The sequence below is a fragment of the Wyeomyia smithii genome, chromosome 1 (assembly GCF_029784165.1).
Source record: "Wyeomyia smithii strain HCP4-BCI-WySm-NY-G18 chromosome 1, ASM2978416v1, whole genome shotgun sequence".
Taxonomy (NCBI): Eukaryota; Metazoa; Arthropoda; class Insecta; order Diptera; family Culicidae; genus Wyeomyia; species Wyeomyia smithii.
The window spans coordinates 187,528,061-187,556,031 of NC_073694.1; the positions used below are offsets into that span (position 1 = coordinate 187,528,061).

Sequence of the window (27,971 nt, forward strand, 5' to 3'; positions counted from 1 at the left end):
GGCATAAAGGTTTTATTGCGAAATTGCAAACATTTTATTTTCCAATTTTCCTAATCAAAATTTTGAAAAATTATCTTACTGATCCAACTCTGCAGGTTGTCTATCAGAATTCAAAATCTGATAGATTACCTGTCAGAGCAGGTGTGCCTCAAAGTTCTGTCTTGGGCCCAGTCCTGTATAACATATTCACTCCAGATCTTCCTGATTTGCCTCCAGGATGCACAAAGAAATTACGTTTAATTTGACCCAAAAAGACACAACATACATCGAATATAGCCGTTTTTTATGGTCACCCTATTTCGGAGCTGGTCCCCTTGACAACCCAACGAAACAATACGGGTTTGATTATTTTCAACATAGATGCATCCCTGCGATTTTGAGCACAACTGAAGCACTTTGCGTGACCGACTTCGAAATAGGGTGACCATAAAAAACGACTGTGTTCGATGTATTTAATTTTGAAAAAAATTCATAACTTTTGAACCAGTTGATCGATTTTCGATCTTTTTGGTTCAAATTAAAGGTAATTACGTCTAGTTATAAAAAAAATATCAAAAAATAAATCTGGGTGCTTTTATATGCATAATGTATAAAATTATTGAAATTTTCGGCTTGTTTTTAAATTGAATTTACTCAAATTTAAAAAATAACATATTTCTAAAAGTTCCTCCATTTATAGAGTCAAGTATGCCCTCCAAAATGAGACCAAGAGATATTTTTTATGTTTGCCCCAAAAAGAATGGCATACAAATGAAAAACGTATATTGTTTGATGAAAAATAATAATAACTTTGAGTAAAATTGAGATATTTACGATGTCAGCATTGCAAATTGTTTCTCTTAAAAAGCTCTAAAAGTCGTTCAAAGACAGTTTTGAGATGAAACTTGAAATAAAAAAGTTAGAGCGTAAAATATGTTTTTTCAATATAAATCGGTTGTTTTCAAAGATAGAGAAAAACTTTTTTACGAAGTTACTTAAAATTAATGGAGCTATAACATTGTAGAACAAATTTTTCTTCTATCTACAAAGATAAAAAAGTTAGATACTTGATTACATCGAAAATGTTGGTCACCCTAATTTTTGATAATTTTTCAATGAGCGCTTTATCATATGTAACAACTTTGTAGAAGAAAGTTTTTCTCTAAAATGTTGCTATAGAGCTCTAGACCCAAATTTCCCCCTAAATTTGGTTTCTGGACCATTGTGCAATGGTTGTGGAGTGACGAATTCGATATTCCAGTTACTGAGTCTTAAACTGCAAAACTATTTCCAAAACAAAACCAGTAATGCCATCAAAATATGCACCCTTATTTTGGTTATGGCCGTTATAGATTCGCATGATTTCAAATCCCATTCGACGTCGTTCCCAGTCATTCGAAATCGGAAATACGGAAATATATTTTCGAATTCGTTTGAATCAATCCTTTCGTTCGAAACTCGGATACGGCCGTAAACAAGAATGAGGGTGACAATGTCAATATCAAATCAATGAATAAATATACTTTTTTCCAAATAGTGGATATATTTTCTGAATACTTGCTTACATAATAATCTTCAACAGTAAAAAATAATCAAACATTAATAAATCTAGTTGCTCAGTCCAACCGGGCCCGGGTTTCACAGACACCGCAGCAGACTCTGATAGATGAAGCAATCGCACTGCTGGAAGATCTGCTTGAATCGAGCTTTCTGCGATGCTTCCAGCTGGCGGTAGAAATCTTTGGCCGAAAGGATAAAGTTGGTTACCTCTCGTTCGTTCAGCTGCTGATAGGAAGGTAACGAAAGCACCTCCGGGAACACCTTAAGCAGATGCTGGTTGAGGGAAGCAGACAGAAAGACCACCGTCAGGCACCAGACGGATTTGTTGATCTGCGGTAGCGAAAGAAAGTTCGGCAGTGAGCAAAGCAACCACTCCTGCAACAGCGCCAGACAGGAACTGTCGATGGCCGAACGAAACACTTGATACGTCACGGTCGCTATGATGTCCGGGTTCGGTTGGTTCAGCATCAGCTCTTTGAAAACCTTCGTCAGAATTTCGTTCGGTGGCAGCAGGTCCCGAATCAGCTGGCAAAGCACATCGCCGAAAACTTTCGCCCCCGACGGTGTCGTTGTGCGGATTTTGGCGAACAGAATTTCAATCTTCTCGATCTGCTGGATAATGATCTCCGGTTCGTCCTGTACGATCCCATTGCAGCGTTCGGTGTTCTCGAGCTGATCGGCCGAACTGTGATAGATGCAGGACAGCAGCAGCTTTAGCGCTGCCAGTGAGAACATTTCGTTGTCCAGTTTGACCAGGTCGAGCGCGAGCTTTTCGATTTTCTCGAGCAACGGTCGGTTTGGGGTGCCGGTCAGCACAAGTCGTTCGAGGCCCTGTATGAAACAGAAAGTAACGAACATAGAGTGTACATACAGTGTAAATTTTGTTTTATGAACAGCTGAAAACATTTATAGTTATAGCCTTTTCTACCGTTTTTAAAAACTGTGATATGATTTTGAGCTTAAATAGAATTTCCTTTTTTTGATAACTTACATTCAATATGCACAAATAAATCTCCAAGTTCGTTGTCCGCTTGAGGATGTTGTTCGCAGATATAATACTGTTCGAAAGTAGATTACACTCGCTGACGAATCGTGATGTGTTCTCGATCAGATAAAAGTTTAGGGTCCACACCAATTTGATGTGAGCATCACTGTAGGCTGTCGAACTAAAATAAAGTTGAGAATCATAAATACGTAAAGATCGAGAAATAAAAAGGTATACCTCTCATCAATAATTCCATGCTTGACGATGTAGTTCACGGTGATGTTTCTCACTAGCTGGAGCTCTTCGCTAAGTCCGCCCATGGTTGTGTTCGACGCCACCAAACATTCTAGCAGAGCTAGAAGACCACTCAGCGTAGCATTTCGAGTGTACAGCTGAGTGCTTTTCAGATATGTTGGAATGATCGAGCAAAGGTGAGAAAGTTCAGCCATAGTCGGAACCAACAAAGCAGCCATTTTGCACAGCAAGTAGATGATATACTGTAATCAAAGTTTTTCTTACGGGATTCGTACTTTGCAAAAAATAGTTTTAAATATACCTGCTGGGATAAACTGTCCTCCATAGCAACTCGCTCCTGCAAACCAAGCACCAAATCATACAGCTGTCGAATTTGATCCCGATTTTCACAAATCTCGCAGAATGGCACCAGGTGAGGAAGAATTAAAGCAAAGTCCTGAAAAAGTTAATTGTTCTTCATCTATTCTGACTTCATCTGATTCTCCAACCTCTAAGAGTTGCCCAAAGATGTCATACATCAGCTGGACCGAACTCATCACATCGAGGTTAGCCTTCTCGATGAAATAGTGAATGTTCTTCGCGACCAACGATTCATTCACGATCCCTTCCATATTATGCCAGGCATACTGAATCCCGAACTGATTCATTCCGAAGCTCCGAGTTCCGATCGAGTTGTCTCCGAAGCAGCACAGATTGTCTTCAGCTGAAACCAGCAGGCTACGTTCCAAGTTAGGCTGATAGAAGACGTTATTCAGCGGAATTAACAGTTGGATGCTGTGCAACTTTTTTAAGCTGTGAGAAACCAACAGAATATTACACAAAGTTTGTAGACTATTAATGCAAACCTACCTAACCGAGTCGCACTTCAAAACGGTATTCCGTGGTACATGGTAGAACTTCCCATCGCTAAATCCTATACGAGGATATCGATAGCAGCTCAGTAGAAGATCGGCGATTGACCTCAGGCACATACGTTTGATCTGGTGCTGCTCCTGATAATCTGGAAGCAGTTATAAACATTTTCCTACACTAAAAACTTACATCCGAAGAACGTCATAACTTACTAATCACATCCGGGTCTCCTTCTTTGTTGATGAGCACCAATAGAGACATAAACAGTTCCTCAAACTGTTGCCTCGACGAGTAGCCGAAAATGTTGACCCTACGGGAGAAAACCCTTCACAAGAATGCTCCTCTACAACCCAATCAAAACAACACGTACCTCTTCAAGTACTCCTCTAATGTATCCACTTCGTACAGATAATCAATCGGCACGGAGGGCAACCGCAGCGGTTCAACATCCACGTCGATACTGTAGCAGTTGAACACCTCTCCTGGAGTCATGGCCATCGGAAAGAAGCGGTCGATTTTCAGCACCGAAATCGATAATGATTCCAGCGGACGCAACAACTGCGAGTGCTGCAAGCTCTTAGGCGCTTCCAAGATCAACTGCGCAATTAGAATAACTTGCAGGTAAACTTCCAACTCATCGTATCGCTCCGGAAAGTGTCGGGTAAAGACTTCCGGAGGTTGGTAGCGATCCAAGTACAAGCGATCCCGCAGATGAACTTTCAAAACATCGAATATCACCCGAACGTAGAGTTCCTGATCCTCACGGAACTTATCGTTTTGGTTTAACTCCATCCAAAGATATTTTTGCTTTAGAATCAAATCCAGGCAAGTGAGGTGAAGCTCCAGATTGGTAGAATCCTTCAAACCAGTAACTTTTATCTTAGACTGTATAAGCTTTGCGACGATCCTTGCAAATATCAGCAGCGTCTCGAAAAAGTTCGACTTCAGCAGATAATCTTTGACGAACCTATCGATGAACCGTGCATCGACATACAGCAAGCCGAGATGATCCAATCGATCAAGATTCACCAGGAACCGAATAACCGCCTTAACGTAGTGCAAAACGCTCGCTTCATTCAGTTCATCCTCAGGAGCAATATTGATTTCATTCAGCTTCCTCATCAACACTATCAGTGCAACCTTCAGCATTGGATGAACCTTCAGATAGTTCAAATGGGGATTAAATTGAATGCAGTCCTTGCGGAACGCATGGAACATATTTTCAAAGGCAGTGTCTATCACTTCTCGTAGCAAGTGTGCATTGAAGCTGCTTACGGAAAGCAAATTGATCAGTTTACTCTCGGCACTGACTTCGTACAACATTCGGGAAATATTTCGCGCCTTGGTGTACGATCCAGCCGTACAATGATACGTAATCTGCTCCATGAACCACGTATCATCCAGCACAAGCTGCTTCAATAGCTCCGTATCGATTCGCGGGATAAGATCTCGAGGAGGATCTACGTGTTTGTAGAATCTAACTAGCGCTAGAACTGACTTGAACAATTTCGGAAACTTTTTACGACGCTCTGGGTTCAATGAATCTAAGAGAAGTTGGAAGTTCTCTTCCGGCATGACTTTCTTCAGCAGTTCATTTGTCAGGGGTTGCATCTTCTGTAAGGTCTCCAGCTTTGCATCTAGTACTAAAGCGGCTTTTCGAGCGATCGTGATGTTGATGTGAGCTAGAAGGGTTGTCGTAGTTCCCAGGAACTGGGGTAAGCTGTTAAGAAGAGACTTTTCCAAAACATTAAGCAGCTTATGTGAAGGTGAATCGTTCAGTAAAACAGCAACTTTCGATACGATGGCAGATGAAAATTCAGGCATTGCGACATATTTGAAAAGAAATTTTACGTGGTTTTCCAGAAGTATCATGATGTGGTGTTCTATTAGATAAAGCACTTCTTCCGAAGACCAGTGCGCTTTGGCGTGTTTGTGCTTCATCAATAATCCTATCAATTCTGCGTAGAGTTCTTTCCTTCCAACGGTGTCATGTTGGAAGGCAACTACGCATAGCAACTGCTTTGTATCATAGCCCATTTCTACTAGAAACTCTAGAAGAGCAGTTCTTAGTCGAGGATCATGACTGCCAAGATGCAGGCGATCTATAGTGATGTGATCTAACAGGCACTTACCGATGATAGGAAACTTTCGAAATTCACCTGCGGTTTGAATAAATCGCTTCAGACATTTTTGTTGGAATGGGTGTCTATTTTGAGCATCGCAATTCTCCAGAGACTTCATTAACATTTCGTTTAACAATTTACCAAACACGTCTTCCACTGGAATGTTCGCATTTATTGAAGGCTCCTTATTCAGAAACAGTTTAAGACTTTCCAACAGCTGTGTTTCCTCCAGTTTTAGCACAACTTTTTCCAAAATTATTTGCCAGGAGATAACTTTCTGATCATACAAGCAATCTTTAGTTTTCGCTGTTTCGAACAGGATTGCCAGGCAATTTGACAAACTCTCATCATCCTCTTTTATTCCCTGGCTCAAAGCCTCCATAGTTCTCTGAACAATCAACCACTCCCGATCGCTTCTCACCGGAAGTTTTCCCTCCAGCATAACCCCAACCAAGGCGCTCGAAATTTCAACTTGATATTTTGCCGCCTGTCCGTGACCCTCAAACAGTAGTACCATCGGCACGATTTCATAGCTGCCCACCTCTTCCGGGAATTTCATAATCATATTTAAAACTACCTCCTTCTGGGTTGCTAATTCCGACAGCAGTACTTCATTCTCCTGCTCGGGTAACGGCAATCGATTCAGAAAGAATATCTCAAGAGCTAACGCCTGAAGCGAAGCTATCGCTACCCCTCGAATCATCCCGTTGGCCAGTAGGTTATCACAGATGTTGATAATTTTTGGAATGGTTACGATCTTCGATCTATCCTTCGATTGTGAGAGAAGAAATAAAAATTTCACTATCTTCCCAATCAGTTGTTCAGCGTCCTGAATCATTCCTGTCTCCAGCAACTCCACGTGTTTGAAAACATAGTCCACAAACACGTTGCTCGAGTCCAACATATGGTAATTTATGCTGTAATCCAGCAGTTGGCAAAGCATGTCCAAAATTGCGGTCTGAACGCGAGTTGTTGTCCGCGAGAAAATCTTTAAACATGCGATCACAACCGGCTCGAACTGTTTGATGTAGTTACTCAATTCAGCGACCGCGGTGATGTTTCTGAGCTTACACAACTCGTAATACCGATCCGAAAAATCACGGCTCTCTCTCGCTCCAGTTGAGTACTGCGTTTCGCGGGCTTTACGAAAGTATTCCACCTCTTGGCGGCAATTGGCATAATTTCCAGAGAACAAAAAGCGCAACAGATACCGCGTACATTGCACACATCGCTCCGGTTCGTAGGGTAGGAAAACCATCAAATATCGGATCACCTCCTCCATGAATTTGAGCCCGTTGCTCATGGCGGAGATACTCTTCATCTCGAGCAGGCGCCATAAACTAGCAATAGTTGTGCGTAACAGTTCAAAAAGCTTGCAACCGACGTCGACAGAGATAGTGATCTGAAACAAAAAACAGTATTTTAGTAATAGTCTACTTGATTTTGGTGTCATTTTCCTGTGTTTCAAATTAACTGTGATATTATCAATACGGAATACATTTTCTCACATTTATGGACTCACCTTATAACTTTCGAACGAATTCCAGAGCACGTTGTACAATTTAAGATAGAAATGATCATTTCCAAAATATCCGAAACAATTGATCAGCTGCAGCTCTTTGGCATTCATGAAAAGGTCACCCTTCTGCGCCCGAGAAATGATTATGGGTCGCTGGTTGGTAAATAGATGCTGGTAAATATTCATCAACTTCAGCAGATGGAAGATGAATTTATCCATCACTTCATTGTCACCGGCACTAATTGTGTTCCGAGAGGACAAAGTCACTGTAAAACAACAAACAATTACCCGTTAAAAATGGCAAAAAATATTCATCCTTACATACCAATCATAAGATTGGAGCATATCTCCAAAAGATCGGTTTGAGCCGTCAGATCCAAAGCCGTTCCAGTATGCTCACTCATTAAACTTAGAAGGACGTTCAAAATGTTGAACTCGCACCACAGTTCTGCGAGATCAAACGGATTGTATTTACCGATGAGCAGCTTGAAAAAGTTGATGACTCCAAACTAAAAAGTATATTGTTGAAATATTATTACTCTTTGTAGAACATCATTACCAACAATCTTACCAGCTGGTTTCGATCGCCAACATTCAATAACTGATTACTCAGAATGTAGAATAAAGGTGCTGCTTTCATCGTAAACAATTTCGCATCACCTATCGTTTCCAGTCTGCGTCTATCGATCGGCTCTGCAAATCCCGCCAAAATGTGCTTCTTAACGAAATCTTCTATAGTATCTTCTTCGCTAATGTGTGTTCCACTGCTGAACTCACGTTGGTAAATGTTCTCCAAGTACCGGATCAATTGCTCACCGGCGTAATTACGCACCCTTGGATCACCGTCCCTGAGAAGTATGATCAACTGTTCCCGACATCGATTATGCACATTCGCTGCCATATCCAACCCAACAACGTTCTGCAGTAACCGATAGTCCATTTTAGCGATCACATCACAAACCTTACATTGCACTAGCCAGTATCGGTTGTGGAACGTCAACAGAAACTTTTCTATTAGCAACTGCGGATTTAATTCTATAGCTTCTATGTCATCTAACAACAAATTTTGTTTGAGAGTCAGTTGAGATTTAAAACTGAAACCATTCCCCGGTGTTTTACGTCGACAAGACGTGGATAGCTGGTTGCGACAGTAAACGCCAAAAATTTGCTCGAATGCCGTCAACGCTTGATTCACTACAGTGTGAATCTCGTCAGAGAAACCCTGAAAAAGATTAATTCATCAGCTTTTAAAATCAAGTTTTGCGGGTTTGTGGCAAAACTTACCAGTACAATCATCTGTAGCAGTGCATCTTGTCGCAGAAAGCCTCCCAACGTTGCCTGTCTATCATTAGCCGCTAGAAAATGTTCTACACTGCCAAACTTCTCGAGGACCACATGCAAAAAATTCCCCAACAGTAGCAGAACATTTCCGCGTAGACTCTGATCGACATGATCGTAAAACAACAGCACATCGGCGATCATCTGTTGATCTTCGCTGTTTCCAGCTTCTAAACACCTCGTCACCAGATCACCCTTACTAGTTACTACCCGCGGAACTACCAGCAGCTCTTTTCTACGATCGCTTCTCCTCGCGACATCTCCACTGCAATCCGATTGCGATAAGATCGCATCCAGCTCTCGGCTCAGCTTCTCCTGGTTATCGTTAGCCATCGTGCAGAAGTTCTCCTCCACCAGCTTCAGTTTGGTCTTGAGTGAAGTTAACCCTTGATCCAGACTGATGCTCATCGGTGAGAAAAACTCGAAATAGGTCGAGCTGGTACATTCGCCAAAATGATCCTCCTTCATCTCCAGCAGCCCTCCGGCGTCCGGTTCAACGCTAGCCTCCGCAAGTGCTCCTTCGTCCACTTCCAGTATCGCCTGATTCGAGATCTCATTGATAGCATCCTCCAGATTGAGAATCTCAACAACGTCAAACTCTTCCTTGGGTTCTTCTTTCTCCAGGGCAAGCAGCAAAAGTTCCGGTCGCAGCTGAACGCATTGAGCAATGGTTTGGAGAGCCATAGTTTTCACAGAAACTCTAACTAGGTGGTCCAGCCGGCGACTGTGCTTCGTTCCTGCCAGTAGAAATCGCGAAGCAATTAGTCGCACGGCGTAATCTAGCATATTTTGGTCATGGATTGAACCGATGAAAAGATTCCGTGCATCTGGTGTTATTTCTGCGGTTGCAGGCTCGTCATGATCTTTCATGGCACTGAAATTAGACGAACACAAATGTGGGTAGAACGATCTTAAGATTGTATTGTTAGATGCTTTTGGTATTAGATATTATAGTTTATATACTGGTATCCACTTCAGAGTTATTCAAGTTACAGGAAAATGCGCAAAATACATAGCTCAGATATAAAAGACAATGTCATGAAACACGACATTGAAGACTAAACATTTCAAAAGTTGTGAAGCTTATACTACCGCGCATAGCAAACCTATCGCATTTATAGTTTCGTATTAATAGATGAACTAAACAACTTTTTTCTGGAAAACTTTGTACAAACATCCAAACGTATTGTCCCTTCTTATAAGAAGCAATGCTATACAACTATGTAAAAGTGCGTTTTTCTCGGCTTGTTGATTCATGTAAAAGTATTAGTTCAGATGAAAAGTTAGCTGACACAGTGTGATATTTATTATTAATTTTAACAATGTATCAAAACGCTGCAAATTCTGCTTCAAAAGACGTTGGCAAAAAGGTAATACACCGTCCATGCTATACTTGTAAAATAATGGAAATGCACAATAAAGCAATCAGGCGGCTTAAAACTATATTGTCAAACTTACTGATTTAAGACAGAATGGCAATACTAGATTTCTGTACGATTCATTGTTATTGAGATATAGTGCCACCCTCAAGCACTTCCACTATCTTATCTCGGGTAAACCAGTTGCCATACAGAATAAGAAATTGGTTGGAATGTATACACTTGTAAAACATTTGAGTAATGTAATAAAACAAATAACGATAATAACAAAAATAATAATAATAAAATAAAAAAAAATAAACATTAAAAAGGACGAAGTGATGCATGACAATAAATGTAAAATATGATGTAAAAGAGAGATAAAAAATAAGAAAAAAACAATAATAACTAAGTAAATCAAAAATGGATACTTAACTTTATTTAATTACTTCAATTTTTGTATTTCTCTCGTCATTCTATTCAGTGTGCTCTTTTTTTCAATTTCTGTCTTTCTAGATGCTGCGTCGGTTTTATTATGTAGGCGTGTGTGTTCTGGATTTTGTTATAGATCTTCGTCTGATGTGCTAGCATTCTCCAATCCTAGCCTTCGCCAAAACCTTTGCCTCTTCATCATAGTTCATCGTTGCTGCGCTCCTCCGACTCAGATTCGTCGCTATAATTATAATCAAATTTGACCACATCACTTAACAGCTTAACAGCCAGTGGCTGTTTTTTTAACAGCTCTTTGTTGCCCGCTAAGTTCTTTCAATAATTAAGGGATTTGTATGGCATGGACGACCGATTTTATATTTTCCCGAGATTTTAAATTTTGAAGCTCTGACATAATTTCTTGAGGTCTTCTTCTTAGAACCTGACCAAGGAAGTTCAGCCTCGCGCCGCGAGTCTTGTTGGTTATTGTTCGACCTCCTAATTCTATCATAGCTAGGTGTTGCGAATTACTAGTGTTAGCATCAGCATTCGGAGTAACATAGACCGGTGATTCACGTACTTCTTCTTCGCTCCTTCACTCTTTGCCTTTAGCGCCTCCGACATTGTTTTCTACTTGCTCCGCAAGGAATTTCGCATCAGAATCGTTGCGGCTTCCATCGAGTAAGTCACCACTGGCGTGATGAGCGTATGGTATAACCGTTTTACCATATTCTCCGGTAATGGATGATCTCTTAGAAAGCTGCTCAGGCTGTGAGAGGCTTTGTACACCATTTTCTCTTCATTCTGATATTGTCTCACTCCTGCTTAGGCTACTTGTTATGAAGGCACCTAGATATCTAAGCTCCGCTTAGTATCGGCGGCGACATAAGGTTATAATTCTTTCAACGTCATCAACGTAAGCAAGTATAAACGGCAGCACGATTTGTTCCAGCTGATCTAGTGTGAGTTCCGACAAGAACTCCTTCAGCGTCGAAAGCAAACGATGAAGCATTAAGATAAAGAGATTGGGGCTTATTGTACACCCTTGTTCCATTTCTCTCGTTTTTCGCATCGATCGCATCCGTTGTAAAGACGTTCGTTCAGTCAAGCAAGCCTTCAGGATCCGGTTTATCAGTGAGTGTGCTACACCAAGCGAAGATAGTGATAGAATAAAAGACGTCTGATCAGGTCGAGGAATTAGCAACGAATAATAAATTAATGATGGTGTAGAAATGCAACGCTTACTATTCTAACATCCCCCTTTAAGTGGGTATTTGTAGTACACCCAACATCTTTCGATCTTCATTCGCGAACAAAATGGTGTCTAATATCGATGTGTTTTGTTCTCGTCGAATAACCCATCTCTTTCTCGGCAAGACAAATCGAACTTTTGTTGTCGCAATTGATGACCAGGGAATCGTTGATGCCATATAGTTCACGCAAAAATCCCATCCACCAGACAGCTTCTTGACTAGCCATCGATAAAGCCATGTATTCTGCTTCGGTAGTAGATAAAGCTACGGTAGATTGCCTCTTCGAGCTCCATTAAACTGCTCCTCCACTCTAGAGAAATACGTAACCACTTATCGATCGTCTCGTCTCAGCATCGTTTCCCCAATCCGCATCACTGTATCTGGTGAATGCTGCATCCGCATCCTTCCTGTATGTCAACTTGTAATTTTTAGTTCCTTTTAGGTATCGCAATATTCGCTTTGCTGCTGTCCAGTGTGGCAACCCCGGATCGCTACAGAAAGAACTAACTATGCTAACTGCATGGGTGATGTCTGGCCTTGTGCAATGCGAAATAAACTGCAAACCTCCAATCAGCTCACTAAATGGAACATTTTTCATTTTTTTCTATCTCCTTTTTAGTTTTCGGACTCATTAACTTGGGTAGTCGCTGATTAACATCCACTGGTGTCGATGCTGGATTGCAATTGCTCATGTTGAATTTTTCCAGTAATTCGTGAATATATCTTTCCTGATCGATGGAAATAGCGTCATCCGTCCTGGTGACTCGTAGTCCCATAATCTGCTTGACCTCTCCCAGGTCCTCCATTTGGAGTTCATTGCATAGTTGACATTTCACATTGACCATTGACATTGACCAACTGTTGATCATTCGAAAACAGGAGAAAATCGTCAACATAAACTGTCACACAAGTGGTACACACAAGTGTCGAACTTTGAACGTTTTAGTCCCATTTGTTTGAGTTTCTGGTCTAGCTTGGTATTCCAAACCCTGCTTGCAGAGTTGCCAACAAAATTTTCAATTGAACTGGAAGATTGCTGAGGAAAAAACTGGATAAAACTGGATTCCGAATAAATTTACAGAATACCGAAAAAATAAATTGTGAGAATGCTTCTCTGTGATGGTTATTGAATCCATTATAAGTTTTAAATACAGTAACTTCGGGCCAACATTTTGTTGAAATTGAAAACTGAAAATTTTCATTTACAGGAGCAAAATATCAAATTGCGCAACCAGTTTATCGCAAAATCAAGAAAATGAAGCTTTTTTAATTGATGCAACATTTTCTTACGTTACTTCTGTGAATTCGAACAATTTTTAAACTGCTACGCAACTGAAATTAATTTGAAGAATGCCGCCTATCTATAATATCTTTGAGATAGATTGTTTCTATTTTTATATAACATTAACCTATCATTGCAATTATTTTTTTTTTCATGATCTGATAACACCTATTTGTTAGTTTTAGAATAAAGCTGAACTTACTTGTCTTTTTATCTCAACCATGCACAACACATCCTTAGTTTGGCCGTGTTTCGTGCGAGAAGATACAATACTGGAAATGCTGCTTATCAAACCACAAAATTTACGTTCTAAAAATATTTCCAAACCAGTCGGAGCTTGAGTGTCCAAAAAATCTGGATAAAACTGTCAGATTTACAAAAAAACTGGAAGATTTTGGGATTAAACTGATCGACTGGATCACTTGAAAAAAACTGAAAGAATCCAGTTTAAACTGGAACATTGGCAACTCTGCCTGCTTGCCTGCTTAAGTCCCTATAACGCTTTCTTAGAATTGCAAACCTTTCTTGGAGCGTCATGATCGTGGAATCCCTCGGGCTGTTCCATGTATATCTCCTCACCATCCAAACCGCCCTGCAAAAATGCAGTTACAGCATCCATTTGATAGACGAGGAGATTCAATTGCGCGGCCAGTTGACTTGGGATCCCACTTGGATCGTTTTACCTTTGGTACGTGTGCCATCGTCTCGGCTCCGCGTAAATTCGACAAATCCGGCTTCCTTCTCATGAATTTTTCCAAAGAGGTGACAAGGATACCCTTCGTTGGTAATCGATTGATCAAATATACAGCGGTCGACGCTGCTTCTGCCCAAAACCGCTTGTCTAGCTTGGCATGAAAAAGCAAACACCTGGCTCTCTCTTGAATCGTCCTATTCATGCGTTCAGCCAATTTTGCTCCAGATTGTGAGGTACCGTGGTCTCATGACGAATACCATCCGTTCTTAGAAGCTCTGAAATGCTCACCGACGTATTCTCCTCCATTGTCAGTTTGCAGACACTTTAGTTTCTTTCCGGTCTGGGTTTCAGTGTACGCCTTAAATTTCTTGAATGCCCCGATAAAAGTGACGAAATATTTGCTCCCTCCGATTGAAGGCTTCTCCATTGCTCCGCACAAATCCGAATGAACTAGCTCAAGAACATCGCATGCCCTTGTACCACCAGATTTGAATGGCAACCGCTGATGCTTTCCTTCGATGCAGGGACGACATCGTTCCTTTCAGTATCTCCATTCCCGTCACCAGCCAGGTAATTGTTTCACGCTGTCTACGTTAAGATGACCCAATCGCCGATGCCAAAGTTTCAAGTTGGTTGATGGACGTGCTACAAATGCGCTCGGATGACCTACTTGGCTCAGTTGATAGAGACCGTCTTTCTTTCGCCCCATGGCGATGACTTCTCCCGTTGATTCGTCTTTGACCTTACACGACTTTCTTGTAAAAGTGATGCAGTAACCTTTCTTGCATATGCGACTCACAGACAATAGATTGACTGAGAGATCTGGAGCACACAAAACATCACTAATATCTAGACAACAGCACTCACCGTCTACATCAGCATCAAGCATGAGGTTGCCAACTGCCACAACCGGTATTTCAGATGCATCTACAACATAGATGGTTTGTGAAGACTTTTTTGCTCCAACAAACTACTTACTCGTTCCTGCACATAAAGTCTCCAGCTATGGAATCGAAAATCCATTTATCTACTGATTGGCTCTGTTTCTTACATACCAATAATGCCTTCTTTCGAGTGTTCCGAGAACTTTTCTCGTTCTTAGAAGGCTGAGACTGCGATTTCTGTGGACATTCCGATGCATAATGACCAAGTCTTCCACATCTAAAACATCTTATATTGGACTTATCCTTCTTCTTGGTCGGCTGCTTCGGATGCATTGCATACGCCCCACTTGATCCGCCGACACTGACACTAGATTCAATCGTACCTCTCAATGCTCAAGCAAATCGTAGCTAGAGCGCGCTCCGACAATTCTTCGCCTCCTTTATCATGACCATACGCATACCGAAGGCACATACCGCATAGTCCTCACGGCCTCGAAGCTTCTCCAATGGTTGATGGGACACGGGACTCGGAATCCTCTGCTCGCACACCCTTGCTGGCTGATTCCGTCCGGAGCCCATATTCGCTGGTTCACCAAAACCGTTGACTTGCTCAGGAACAATTGATGCTGATTCGATGATGGCCGGTAAATCATCTTGAGCTGGTAATAATCCGTCCCCCGTTCGTCTTACGGACATCTTGATAAAACTACTTGAGGTCTTCGTGCGAAAAAAAGTTTCACTTTTCGTTTGTTAGTTTGCTGTTGCTATATAACAGTTTGCTCAGAGCTATCCTGTGCTCATAATCTGATAAACAGTGTTTTGTCCCTTTATCCATCGTTCATCTAAAATCCGTCGCAGAACCAATATTCGATCCGTCGAGTTTCTCTTGCATTGAACGCCATCTGATAAAATGGGAACGAAGGCAGCTGTTTTTCGAAACGATCAAGTAGAATTTTTGCATATACTTTGAAGGCAACAGAAATTGATACACCTGTAATCCTGAATGAAACATGGTTTGGGGCACTTCTTCTATAGGCTTCTTGTATAACATGAAGTATCCTGTCAGCCTATTTCTCGGTTTCATACTTGAACAGTTAAGCGTGTATTCCACCGATTTCGGGTGCGGTATTGTTTTTCATTCCTGCTTAGCTAAGGACCTGGATAACGGCAGTTCTATGCTGATATCTGTATGCTGTTCCTTCAGCTTCGACTCTCATTCTCGAATATGTATGTATTTTGTCCGGTTTACTCTGCATCTTGCGGCGGTAGCTTTTTATGAAGCGAAAGGTTTCGGTCATTTTTTCAAGTTCATTATCTGCATTAGTTTCCTCAAAGAACTTCTGGACCTTCTCTTCAAAATGCTTTTCGACAGCTGCTCTTTTTTCCTTGTGGGCTTTTTCACTTTCTTTTTTTTTAACACTGGATTGGAACGATCTTTCAGCAGTTTCTGCTGCATTGTATCGTTTAGGATCAGATGCTTTTCTTGGGGACAATGTTGTTATGATGATGATGATCGATGCTTTGTTCATGCCCCACAGTGTCAAGTCCTGATACCTTGTTCTGTCCTACTCATTCTTCAGTGCTTCCACGTTAATTCTTGCTCTCTTCGTGAGGTGAGGTGCAGTTGCATTATGGTCTGACAAGGTGTTTGATTCTGTCTCCTTCTTTACAATTATTCCTATTATCATTTTGTGATCGCTGAAAGTGGCATCTAATGTCTGGACGTTTGAGAAATGGCCTGATGCTCATAAGGATGTGGTCAATTTGCGACTTGCTTTTTCTATTACGCCAAGTTACATGAGCCTTCGAGGCAATGTAATAAATTCTTCAGTTCTAAGCCGTTAGTATTGGACTTAAGATGCAGCAGATTAGACCTGATGAACTGTTTATCATCTTCTGTTACGAACTGGCTGCCAATATGTGTATTAAAATCACCCAATATAACCTGAAATTGGAGTTATGTTTGAGAAATATCGATGGAATAAATTTTATACATGAGCAAGTTAGTGAAAAGTGAGTGAATAATGAGATATTAACAAGTCTGTATTGGAGCTCTGCAGGGAGACCAAGCACGTAACGATTAAAGAAAGAGAACTCTTCGTTGTCTGCTCTTTTTTGACTGATCGGACGTATGTAGTGATGAACAAAAATTTCTCTCTGTGTATGTCATCTCAGTAAAGCATGGTTTTTCTATTTCCAGCACGTAGTCGTGCGTTTAGAATTTAATTTACGTGACACTGAAAAAAATTACCTAACTCTAAAAGAAATTCCCTGACATTCCCTGACTTTTCCAGGTAGAAACTAAATTCCCTGACTTTTCCAGGTTTTCCCTGATTTTCCAGGTAATCGCCACCCTGACGTGCAGCTACAAAACAATATTTCCACAGCATCATTGAAAAAAAAAACTTTTTTTTATGCGGTGGATAGGGACCGCATAAAAAAATTTAGTTAAAAATAACTCGAAAGTTGTTGATTCTGATTTAGAATACCTATGAATACAATTTTAAAACATCGGATTGATAAACGTAACAAGCAGTTCGTGACTTTTCCTACGTAAAACTGGCTCAAATAGTAATTTTCGGACGCAACACTTCTGTAATGCGTTGGAATTCATTTCAAGAATCGGAAAAACTAAATGGCTGAAAATGTTGTCGGAAGTGGTCCTTTTTCATATGCCGCACAAAAACAGTCGCACAAAAAAAACAATCGCATAAAAAATGTCGCACAAAATAAATTTCGCACAAAAAAACGAGTCGCACAAAAACAGGTTTGACTGTACTTGAAATACTTCCAAGCCACTGTCGAAAAAAGGTGTACGCACGGTTGAAGGCTGCTCTGCAAAGACACTACGGAAATGTTCGGCGAAAAGGCAAGTCGACGATTGAGTATCTGTAGCGGTTGCGACTCAACTCCCTTCTCTTTTTCTCGGAAGAACAACCTCGCACGTTCCAACTAGAAAATTTGAACAAATTCATGGTAGGGTTGCCGGTCAATGAGTTTGAAATTTCGAACTCGTCTGATCTGTCACTAATTTTTGACGCATTTATTGGAGGATTTCTTTTTCATAATTCCGCAGGTCTGTTAGGTGGTTGATGACTGCTATGCGAATTCTGCTGCGAAATATAGTAAAGTAGTTTTTTACACGATTCTAATAATGTAACTGGTGCTTATTACGGGAGTCACTTCACGGTGAAATATATTTCACTTTCACGCTCACTTGACTTTTTGAGACCTATTCCCGATTCCAAGTGAGGTGACAAAAATCACCTCCGTGGAGTGAGATTGGCAGTGAAGTAAAAATGAGAATAGGACAAGTGAAATGAGCGAGTTTCCAAGCTCAAAAATTTCTAAGTTCCGGAAAGTCGATTGAGGTGAAATTTTGTATGAGGACATTTTTCGACAAGAGGAAACTTTTGAGCCCTATCGCTAAACGAAATTCGAAGGTCAATTTTTCCCTTACGTTCCATTGACCGCAGCTCAAAAATTTGTAAGTCCCAGAGAGCCGTTTTTTTTTAAGAAAAAAAAAAAGATTCGCCTTGATACTGGAAAATAAATCCCATACATATTACCGCTAGATCACAAATCAATCGATTCTCAACCTTCCCTATATTTGTGAAATCATTTCATTTTGGTCGTGAAATAATTCCACGCGAAATGTCGCTTTTTCCGTTTTCACTTCACTCGTATGACACTCAGAATAACCCAGATTCCACGGCAGATGTCACTTTGCGACATTTTTCTCACATACGTGAGTCCCGTAATAGGACTTTATTAACTTAAGCACCACTGTGTAGAAAACCTACCCCTATAATCTAATACCGTTACTGTTACTTACTATCGTGTAAAAAAAATCGCGTTATTTAAAAAAAACGATGCGTTATTTGGAAAATCGTCGTAAAAAACGTGGTAAATCATAGTGATTGCGGTTACTTAGTGAACATCTGTCCCTCTATCGTAGAAGATGTCTAATCATTTTTTGGAAGCTGCTACGATTGTTTCCGCATCTTTTAGTAGCAGGAATTGTAATAACTTGAAGACTTGAATACTAGAAAAAATATTCAACGCAAGCATTTTTTTTGTATTCAGTGAGGTAACACAAAATATTTTGGTTTATTTTCACGTAGAATAATAAATAACATAAACTTTCAGTAATAATCCTGTCAGCGTACTTCGATCATTAAACTTGCCCTATCTGGATTTACGGATTTACGGCTTTCTTTTGAAATTTGAGAAATCGCGTAACCAAAACTAACTAACTGTTAACTTCCTTCACTTGCCCTACAATGCTCATAAAATAATTTTTTCGCTTCAACTGCTGCGCTATCCGTAGCCATGCCACAGCTGTGGCCGCTATCCGCAGCCGTTGGTATTCGCTGCACTGCTACTGCTGCTAAGGGAGGCGGAGGACTGCTGTTGTCGCTGTCTAGAACCCATATGAGCGGTTTCAGCTGAAACTGGCTCTTATATAGGCCAAATAGCACATTTCAAATTACAAGGTCTATAATTCTGTCGCCCGTGTTTGGGAAGCAATCATATAACGATCAATCAGAGGTCGAATTTTGCGTTTTATGAGGTTTGACAATTTCAATAGTACAATAGTTCGAATAAAAAAATTACAATTTTCTGCATTTGGAAGGAATCTTAAAAGATTTTCCCATCTATTGCTGCAAGAACGAAGGGAATCCATCAAAAACTGACCGATTTATTAGCATTTGAAATTTGACATATTTTTCACTTCTTCCGGTTTTAGATTTTCATCTGGGGCCATCCACATACCACGTGGACAGTTTGGGGGGGAGGGGTTGGCTAATTTCCACGGAGGGGGAGGGGGGGTCAAAATCGTTAAAAATCTGTCCACGTGGTATGTGGATGGCCCCTTTTACATCCCTATGTAGCCGAACTTCCTGAGAGACGTAGTTCTACGTCAAAAATTCCAAGGCGGGTCGGGTACCGGCAATTTCGGCGTTTTTGAAGTAGAATACTTCTCTCAGGAAGTTCGGCTACATAGGGATGTGAAATGAAAATCTAAAACCGAAAAAAGTGAAAAACATGTCCAATTTCAAATGCTAATAAATCTGTTAGTATTCGATGGATTTCCTTCGTTCTTGCAGCAATAGATTGGAAAATCTTCTAAGATTCTTCTCAAAATAAGATAATTGTAATTTTATTATTCACACTATTGTACTATTGAAAATAGTCAAGCCTTGTCGAAACGAAAAATTCGACCTCTGATTGGTCGTTATATGCTTGCTTCCCAAGCACGGTCGACAGAATCATAAAACTTGCAATTGAAAACATGCTATTTGGCCTATATAAGAGCCTGTTTCAGCCGGAGCCGCTCATAATAGTTCTAGACAGCGACAACAGCAGTCGTCCTTCCTTAGCAGCAGCACTAGCCCTGTGGTTGGTCACCACGTCTTAGGAGCAGCGCGGTTTTTCTCAGCGTGTGTCGCCAGACAGCCATTATTCCCCCCGTGTTGGGGCAGCATGATGATTGCCATCAGGAAATCCAATTTCGGAAATCAAAATGCCTTTTTTAAGGCAAATAAACAAGTCATTGAAAGTTAATAATTTTTGTCAACGCAAGCAAGCATTCTGTGTTGCATCCTAGCAATTCAAATTTGTCGCACCCGTCTAATTTACTGAATGTGAAATAGCTTACACAGTGCATGTTGTCCGTGTATCTTAATTCCCCCAATGTTAGGGCAGCTCAAAGGTTGTAATTAGCAACCGATTTTGAACCGCAACATGCTTTTTTCAAGGCAAATAAAAAAATAATTGAAGGTTAATAATTTTCTGGCATCAACACAAGCAGACATTCTGTGCGGGATGCAATCAAATTCTGTTGTAGTTGTCAAATTTTTACTTTCACTTTATTTAGTAAACCCCCCACTGTAGGGGCAGCGCAAAGGCGCGATCAGCATAACCGACATTGAATAAATAACTGCCCTGTTAGTACGCATTCACAAAAGCAGTTAGTTCGACTATGCAGGGCTAATATGAAGTCGATTCAATCAATCAGCATAAACAAAATTTCGTCGTCTCCCAGCTGCCAAGTTGCAACATGATGCAACACGCAACAGCGAGCAAACGAAATCGCTTGATGTTACAAACCGCAATAAGATACGGGTTAAAACCGTTGCGTGTGTAAGAGCACCATCGGTGTTTATTCGCTGGATACACTATCTACTGTCTACTGAACGCAATAATCTGCTTACATGCGACACGGGGACGGGAACATTTTCTTCAACCAAGCTGCATAACACGACACAAAACATGTTATTTTGTTGCTTCAATGAGAGTGCTATCGGTCCGGCTCGACAAGAAATCATTTTTGTGCATCCGTGCTACGAAACTGAGGAAAAACTTTAGAAACTGAAAAAAGAGGTGGAGCTTATCAAATGATCGCTCTGAGCCGGAATGAAGTCACACATATTTTTCAAGTTATATCATTCCACCACGTACGAAAAATAATTCATTCCTATTTTCATCCCTATATAAGAGCCTGTTTTAGTCGAAGCCGCTCATAATAGTTCTGAACATCGACGACAGCAGTCCTCCCTTAGCAGCAGCGGGAGCGAGCAGTGGGTACCATCGATAGCGGATAGCGGCCACAACTGTGGCATGGCTGCGGATAAGCGTAGCAGTTTCAGCGGATCTCACCATCGATAGCAGCAGGGCCAGCAGATGCAGGTACAGCGGATACCAATGGCGGCCACAACTGTGGCATGGCTACGGATAGCGTTGCAGTTGCTCAGCAGTTGGGCCAGCGTATAGCGGCCACAACTGTGGCATGGCTATGCATAGCGTAGCTGTTGCGGCGGGTATATCAGCATCGATAGTAGCAGGGTCAGCTGATGCAACGACACTCCCTTCACTAAAATGCTGTTTCAGTGTGGTAGCGGGAAGCATCAAGCAGCAGGCTTGCATGAAGTGAATACATCAGCCAGCAACTTTCTCTAAGGCCTCTGCCATAGTAGACGCGACAAGCGGCGCGAACCGATTCGCTCGGCCGTAGGTTAATGTACAGCTCTACTGATGGCTGTACATAAACCTACAGCCGAGCGAATCGGTTCGCGTCGCTTTTCGCGTCTATTATGGCAGAGGCCTAATGGAAAAGTTGTATCATTTTGTTCAGAAGAATATTATTGTCGGTAATATTACAGAGATGCGATTGCGTAAATCCGATTTTGAATTGAACAATTGTTCTTTTGAGAACAAATAAAACACTTATTTGAAGAGTTAATAACTTTTGGTACCAATAGCAGTATAGTGACAGCCTCAGCGGTGGATGCAGATGCAGCCGGTACTTTCCTGAGGCCGATGTAAAGGTAAATGGGAGCAGCACGGCGAAACAGTTCGGGTAATGCTTAGACGCGCGTCATTTTTCGTTGCTGATATTCCCCACATGAAACGACGCGTTTTCGTATGATAGCGGTGGTATTAGCGGTAGATGCATTTGCCAACACTTCCTCCAGTAAAGCCGTGTCTAGTTTTCAATGTGAAAACACCTTTCTCATTGTGTTGACCGTGCGCCTTAGTCCTCACTATCAAGGTAACACAGATATGTAAGATAAACACTACATCCTATAATAAATTGAACAATTGTCCTTATAAGGACAACAAATGAATTAATGAAGATTTAATTTTGAATTAGAATACTTCTCTCAGGAAGTTCGGCTACATAGGGATGTGAAATGAAAAAACTAAAACTGAAAAAAGTGAGAAAAACTTCAAATGCTAATAAATCGGTTAGTTTTCGATGGATTTCCTTCGTTTTTGCAGCAATCGATTAGAAAACCTTCTAAGATTCCTACCAAATGCATGAAATTGCAATTTTATCATTCGAACTATTGTACTATTGAAAACTCTTAAGCCTTGTCAAAACATAAAATTCTACCTCTGATTGGTCGTTATACCGCGCTTTCCCAAGCACGGTCGGCAGAGTTATGGACCTAGTAAATTGGGAATGCATCATTTGGCCTATATGAGAGCTTCATCAGATAATAAACAACATTTCATCGGATATTAAACTGAACAACTGAAATTCGAAGAACACAAATGATTATTTGAAGAGTAAATATTTTCTCGTTTTGCGCCATAATCCAAAGTTAATTATCTTCATCTACATGCATACTCTGATTATTATTACGTGTTTGCGTCGCTTAGTGTTTGGCTACGGTCATGCAGAACGCAAATAACGGCGCGATGCGGTTCGGCAAGACGAAGTCTGTTGAAATATATAGCTCTACTTCGCCTTAAAAAAAGCTGTACATTTCACCACGGTAAGGCGAATCGCATCGCGCCGGCATTCGCGTTCTGCATAACCGTAGCTTTTGTGCAGTTCCCGTTTAATGATGTCGTATTAAATGTGCATATTACAATTCGGCAGCACTTCAACTTCTCATTTGCACAAAATTTAAAAATATTCAATGAACTTCATTCAAAATATCAGACAAAAAGAAATTACAATACTGCCAATGAACGGTCAACGTTTATTTACTAGAAAAAATGACTGATACGCAAGCAGCCGGGTTATCTTTCTTGTAAAAGTATTCTACTTCAACCTTGCGGTCGTGGCTTTGCATACAACCTTCTTGTGATTTTTTCTTTCGATACGGGTCAAGTGCGGGTAGTTAGAAAAAAAAATCGGGTTCGGGTCGGGCACGGGTTCGAATGTCGATGAGTCGGGTACGGGTCGAGTATGGGTAACAAATTTCCCATACCCGACCATCTCTACATTCAAGAGCAATGCATCCCGGTTTATTTAGGTTTAGGTTTTATTAGATCTCGCCATCCCATTTTTCCCATGTTTTGAGGGCACAATGTCAATCGAATCTCTGAGTTTGATTCGGTCCAGTTTCGGCAGTTTCTTTAGCCGTTTGAAGAGCATTTCTCTTCGGGACCTCGTGGATCACAGTGCGTAACGTCGTATCCCCTGGGTGGCATATATTTAGGCACTGCCTATTTCAATTACGTCTGGTTTTATTAGACCAGTTCAAGTACGCTCAATAAACTAATATATTTTAGTGTTCGAACTGAACTTATTTTGTTCGTACAGAAAAGACGTTGGCACAGGGCCGGATTTAGACGATAGGGGGCCCGGGGCAAATTTGTTTGTGAGGCCCTAGAGGTAACATTTTGGGAGGTGACGAGCAAAAAAAAATGGTCGGCCCAGGACTCAGGGGGCCCCTTGAATCGGGAGGCCCGGGGCAACTGCCCCCTTTGCCCCCCCTCAAATCCGGGCCTGCGTTGGCAAAAAGTTATACTTTATATAAAAATAACACCATCGCTTTTTTCCCATATATTTTTTTTTCTTCATAAATATTTTCCCATATAACCTTGTCCCAGTCTAATGTGTCTAAACTCGCTGAAACAGATATTTAATTTGAATTACCAATCAGTTCAATTGTCGTTAGTTTTTGTTTTAATTTGGATTAACACTTGTGGATCTTGTAAATCTAAAAAAGACTAGACTTTTAAACGAAAATAAGCCACACGACGCAACTAAAGGATAGGTATTAATGTTTCGAGTCAGCAGATAAAATAAAATTTAAACGAATATACCGGCATATCACAAGAACGTCAACCCTTTGCAGTCTAGAGAATATTTCTGAAATATAATAAAGTGTCGTGCGGAATATATCCCAGGATTTTGCCTTTTCACTATGCTATGCTATGTTAATACTATTAAATGTGATTTTCCCCCTTTTTTGCATTTATAACCAAACAATAATACTACGAGGTATACAGCCCTAGGGGTTGTATGAAATGGTGACGTAGGACTAAATATTTAATATATGCTAAACTAAATATTATTATATGCTGCGCTTAACTGTTCATAGGTAACACTACCGTTTATTTTTGATAGTCGTTATTTTAAAACTAACGATGCATGAATACATGAAAATATTACACTAGTAGTAGTTGCGAAAATTCTCATAACTCTTATCTTCAAGCATCTATAGTTCTGAAAAGAACCGATTCCATAAATTCCATAAAATTCGTGCTACAGAACGCTGATAATCGCACCATGAATATTTTGAGTTGACTCGTATGCAGCTCTCGTTTCTCAATGTCGCGTACCTTTAACAGCTGCACTGCTCTCGCTTATGTGTAACAAACTAAACTGAAGCTGAATTTTCCACACACAATCTTTTGTATCGAGTTCAGCGTCGATTTTTACCATTAAGGCGTGGCCACGTAGCTTATAGAAAGAAAGAGAAACAAACCAATACATCTTCAATACTACTGAGTGATTTTCATAAGCATCAAAAGAAAGTTTTTGCTTTCCCGCTGCGAAAATCACTCTGGTTCTTAGATTAACTAATTTTCGTTTCTTATGTTTGACTGATAACGGTGTTCGAGTGAACACAAACAAACAATTAAACCGGAAAATCACTCAATTTAGCAGTGAAAATTCTTGAAATGAGGGTTATGTCTTGTTGTGATAAACTATTCATAGGCAACACTACCGTTTATCTTTGGTGCGCCCTGGTCGTTATTGTAAAAATAATTATTGAGAAATAGATGGACATTTCACACTAGGAGTAGTTGTGAAAATTCTCGTAACTCTTATCTTCAAGCATTTATAGTTCTAAAAAAAACCGATTCCATAATCTTCAGCTCGAAATGTGTGCTATAGAACGCTGATGATCGCACCACCACCGGTGGTATAGAATATTTTGTTGGCCGCGCATAAAATTTGCTCTCCGCTGTGCCCTCCAGTAGCTGTTCCAGCAAAATATCGTGCAGCGTACGATGGTAACTGTTGCTGCCGTATGCAAAATAAAGGTAACATGTTTCGCAGTGCATGGAAGTTGACTCGTATGCAGCTCTCGTTTCTCAATGTCGCGTACCTCTAACAGCTATACTCCACTCGCTATTTTGTGACAAAATAGACTGAAGCTGAATTTTCTACACGCAGTCTTTTGTATCGAGTTCAGCGTAGATTTTTGCCATTAGAGCGTGGTTAATACTGTTAAATGTGATTTTCCCCCTTTTTTGCATTTATAACCAAACAAAAAAAATACTTCATCAAACTCACCTAGCAATCGCCGCCACCGGTGTTTCCCTCTCGGGAACCGCATTACCAACGGCCAACGTGACCGATGGAGTCGATTCGACGGCGGCAACACTTGCAGTAGTGCTAGCCACCGAATCATCCACCTCTAGCGTAACATCGAGCTCGTTCCGTATCGTTTCCGCGTTGCTACTCTGTATCGAAATCTGACTACTGGTTAACGATTCCAGCGAAAGGTGATCCTCCTCGTCCGGAACAGCCCGGGACCGGGACGTATCGGCCGGTAAATCGAAAGGTTTTCGAAAAAATTTGCTCATCGATTCGCCGGCGTTCGAGCTTGTAGTGAGAAACGTGCTGATAAACGATCCCAAAGAATCGCTGGACTTTTGACTTCTAAGCGACAACGTGTCTATACTAGGCTTACGTTCCTTTTCCGGGCTTGAATTGTCCAACTCCATGCTACGAAAAGAGTCCATTTCAAGGTCGGAAGCAGATGCGAGAGACTTATCGTCACCGGATGCGAATTTTGTTGGCGTCGAGCTGACTTGAAGCAGGGACAGTCCACGATCCGGTGGCCGGAAACAATCCACGCGGGCATCAGTGCTTGACTTTCGAGAACTTAACAAACTTTCACTAAGATTAATTTTAAACACAGAATTTTTCAATGTCTTACGTTTCAACAGAATTCTTCGATGTTCCAAGCTTTCAGAGAGTAACACTTTCCGCAGCCCCGGCTGCATATGATTAAATATAACACCAATAACTTCCAAAGTGGCATTGATCACACTATGACTGGATTCCTTCAAAAAGTGTAGCAGAAGATCAAATATTTCCACTGCCTTATCTACACTGCAGCTTTTCAACACAACCGGCAGGATTCCTCGAAATGAAGCCAGCACCCCCAGCACGGCATTCTGCTCCTGATTTTTCAGCAATATTTCAATGCAACGATTAAAAACAATGTTGGCATAGAATTCAGGACTACGAGACCACGCAATAAACGAGTCGATATTTTTAGCGGCACAACGCCGCTTCGTTGCACACTCGGCATTCAAATCTTCAACGAAAATCTCCGTCATTTTCAGAACCTCTCCATCAGTCATAAAACTTCCCAGCGTTTCGGTAAAGATTTTTACAAACGCAGCCAAACTCTCCAAAAGCTGCGTTTCACGACGCTTGGAAATCGCAAATATACAAGGCAGCAAATTCTGTGCATAAATTTTTCCCTTGCGCTGCTTGATGGTTCCACAATAGTAACCAAACAGTGCCAGACAAATCCGTAGCGAACGCTCGTGACCATTCTTCTTTATCTCGTGGTACAAGTCAATTTGTACACGCACAATCGCTCCATTTCGCTCGCAAAACCGTACAATACGATTTAGATTTTCCTCGGCACTCATTCGTACGCAAGAATCCGTTTCCTCGCAGAACATCAGCAGCGTTCCGAGGGCAGCGCTCAGGTGGTTCTGAAAGCTGACATTCGCCGGTCCCGTTTTGGCTGAAAGCAGCGAATCGGTAATCTGGCCAAAGTGGGCCAACTTTTCCTGTTGGCTGGAAATCAACAATCAAACAAAGCATTAAAACTCTAGCCAACTCTACCGTAAAATTGCCATTTACCTGCATTCCGTACTCTTCAGTGTATCGATCGATTTTTGCAGTCTCCCAAAAACGGATAATTTTTCCATACCTTACTGCACACCTAACGATGAATTCCACCGGAAATCTCCCACGGGTGTACGATGCTGAACAGTGACACACAAATTGGAGACTAAATTTTCATTTTCAGTACAACTATTCGTCGAAAACTATCCTGGAAATGAGTAATTGCGTTCAGGAAAACTTTCCACTTGTCCAGGCATTTGACATTTGCACCGCACAGGAGATGGTATGCGTTTGCACAGAAATTTGCGCATGCATAAAGTTGGGCGATCAACAATTATCAATCCAGCAAATATACGAAAGTCCATGTCCAGTAACACGCTGAGTGTTCAAATTTTAATATAATAAATATGATTTTGGTTTGAGAACACTTTCACTGACTATGTAATGCAATATTCCGTTGAAAATGCGTTCAACTCAAATTTTGCATGAACAACTTTTTAGCATCATATGTGACTTGTAGCTGTGTGAGTGTTTGCAGCTGAATTGTTTTGGTTTTTTTCATTAGGTTTTTCCATTCGCAATCGCAGCTGATGTTTTGACGGGGGGTGCGTAAGAGGTGCATATTACTCTGTAAGTAATGAAACTACCTTCCTGACACCGTAATCCTATTACCTATAGTTTGACAGTACCCCCATTATGACGAACCCCTCGATGCTGAGCCCCAAACAACAATGGCCGCGAAGGGAAGACAGCTGATGTGCTCTTCACTCCTGTTCAGTGTTGCCTAATCTGCCGACATCGCTGTTCATAGCAGTGTGAAGCGCAGTATTGTAAC

The 27,971-nt window shown here is 41.0% G+C and overlaps 1 protein-coding gene across 1 annotated transcript; it reads right to left on the reverse strand.

Moving 5' to 3' along the window:
* Positions 1-1,499: 1,499 nt before the first annotated feature.
* On the reverse strand, positions 1,500-27,400 carry LOC129718409 (huntingtin). Its single transcript, XM_055669176.1, has 14 exons — positions 27,152-27,400; positions 25,559-27,085; positions 8,558-9,485; positions 7,845-8,495; positions 7,599-7,782; positions 7,277-7,539; positions 4,002-7,156; positions 3,844-3,941; positions 3,629-3,779; positions 3,268-3,571; positions 3,081-3,215; positions 2,762-3,021; positions 2,531-2,705; positions 1,500-2,370 (listed from the first exon to the last, which is right to left on the reverse strand). The coding sequence occupies exons 1-14, from the start codon at positions 27,217-27,219 to the stop codon at positions 1,618-1,620; spliced, it is 8,652 nt and encodes a 2,883-aa protein (XP_055525151.1). The 5' UTR covers positions 27,220-27,400; the 3' UTR covers positions 1,500-1,617.
* Between the last annotated feature and the right edge of the window lie 571 nt (positions 27,401-27,971).

What these genes read in the sequence shown, in the direction of transcription:
- LOC129718409 (XM_055669176.1), bottom strand. Translation starts at nt 27,219, where the DNA reads ATGGAAAAATTATCCGTTTTTGGGAGACTGCAAAAATCGATCGATACA. An exon ending in CATGGAATTATTGATGAGAG is followed by an intron (nt 2,706 to 2,761) that starts GTATACCTTTTT and finishes ACTTTATTTTAG; the next exon opens with TTCGACAGCCTACAGTGATG. An exon ending in TTTATTTGTGCATATTGAAT is followed by an intron (nt 2,371 to 2,530) that starts GTAAGTTATCAA and finishes TGTTTCATACAG; the next exon opens with GGCCTCGAACGACTTGTGCT.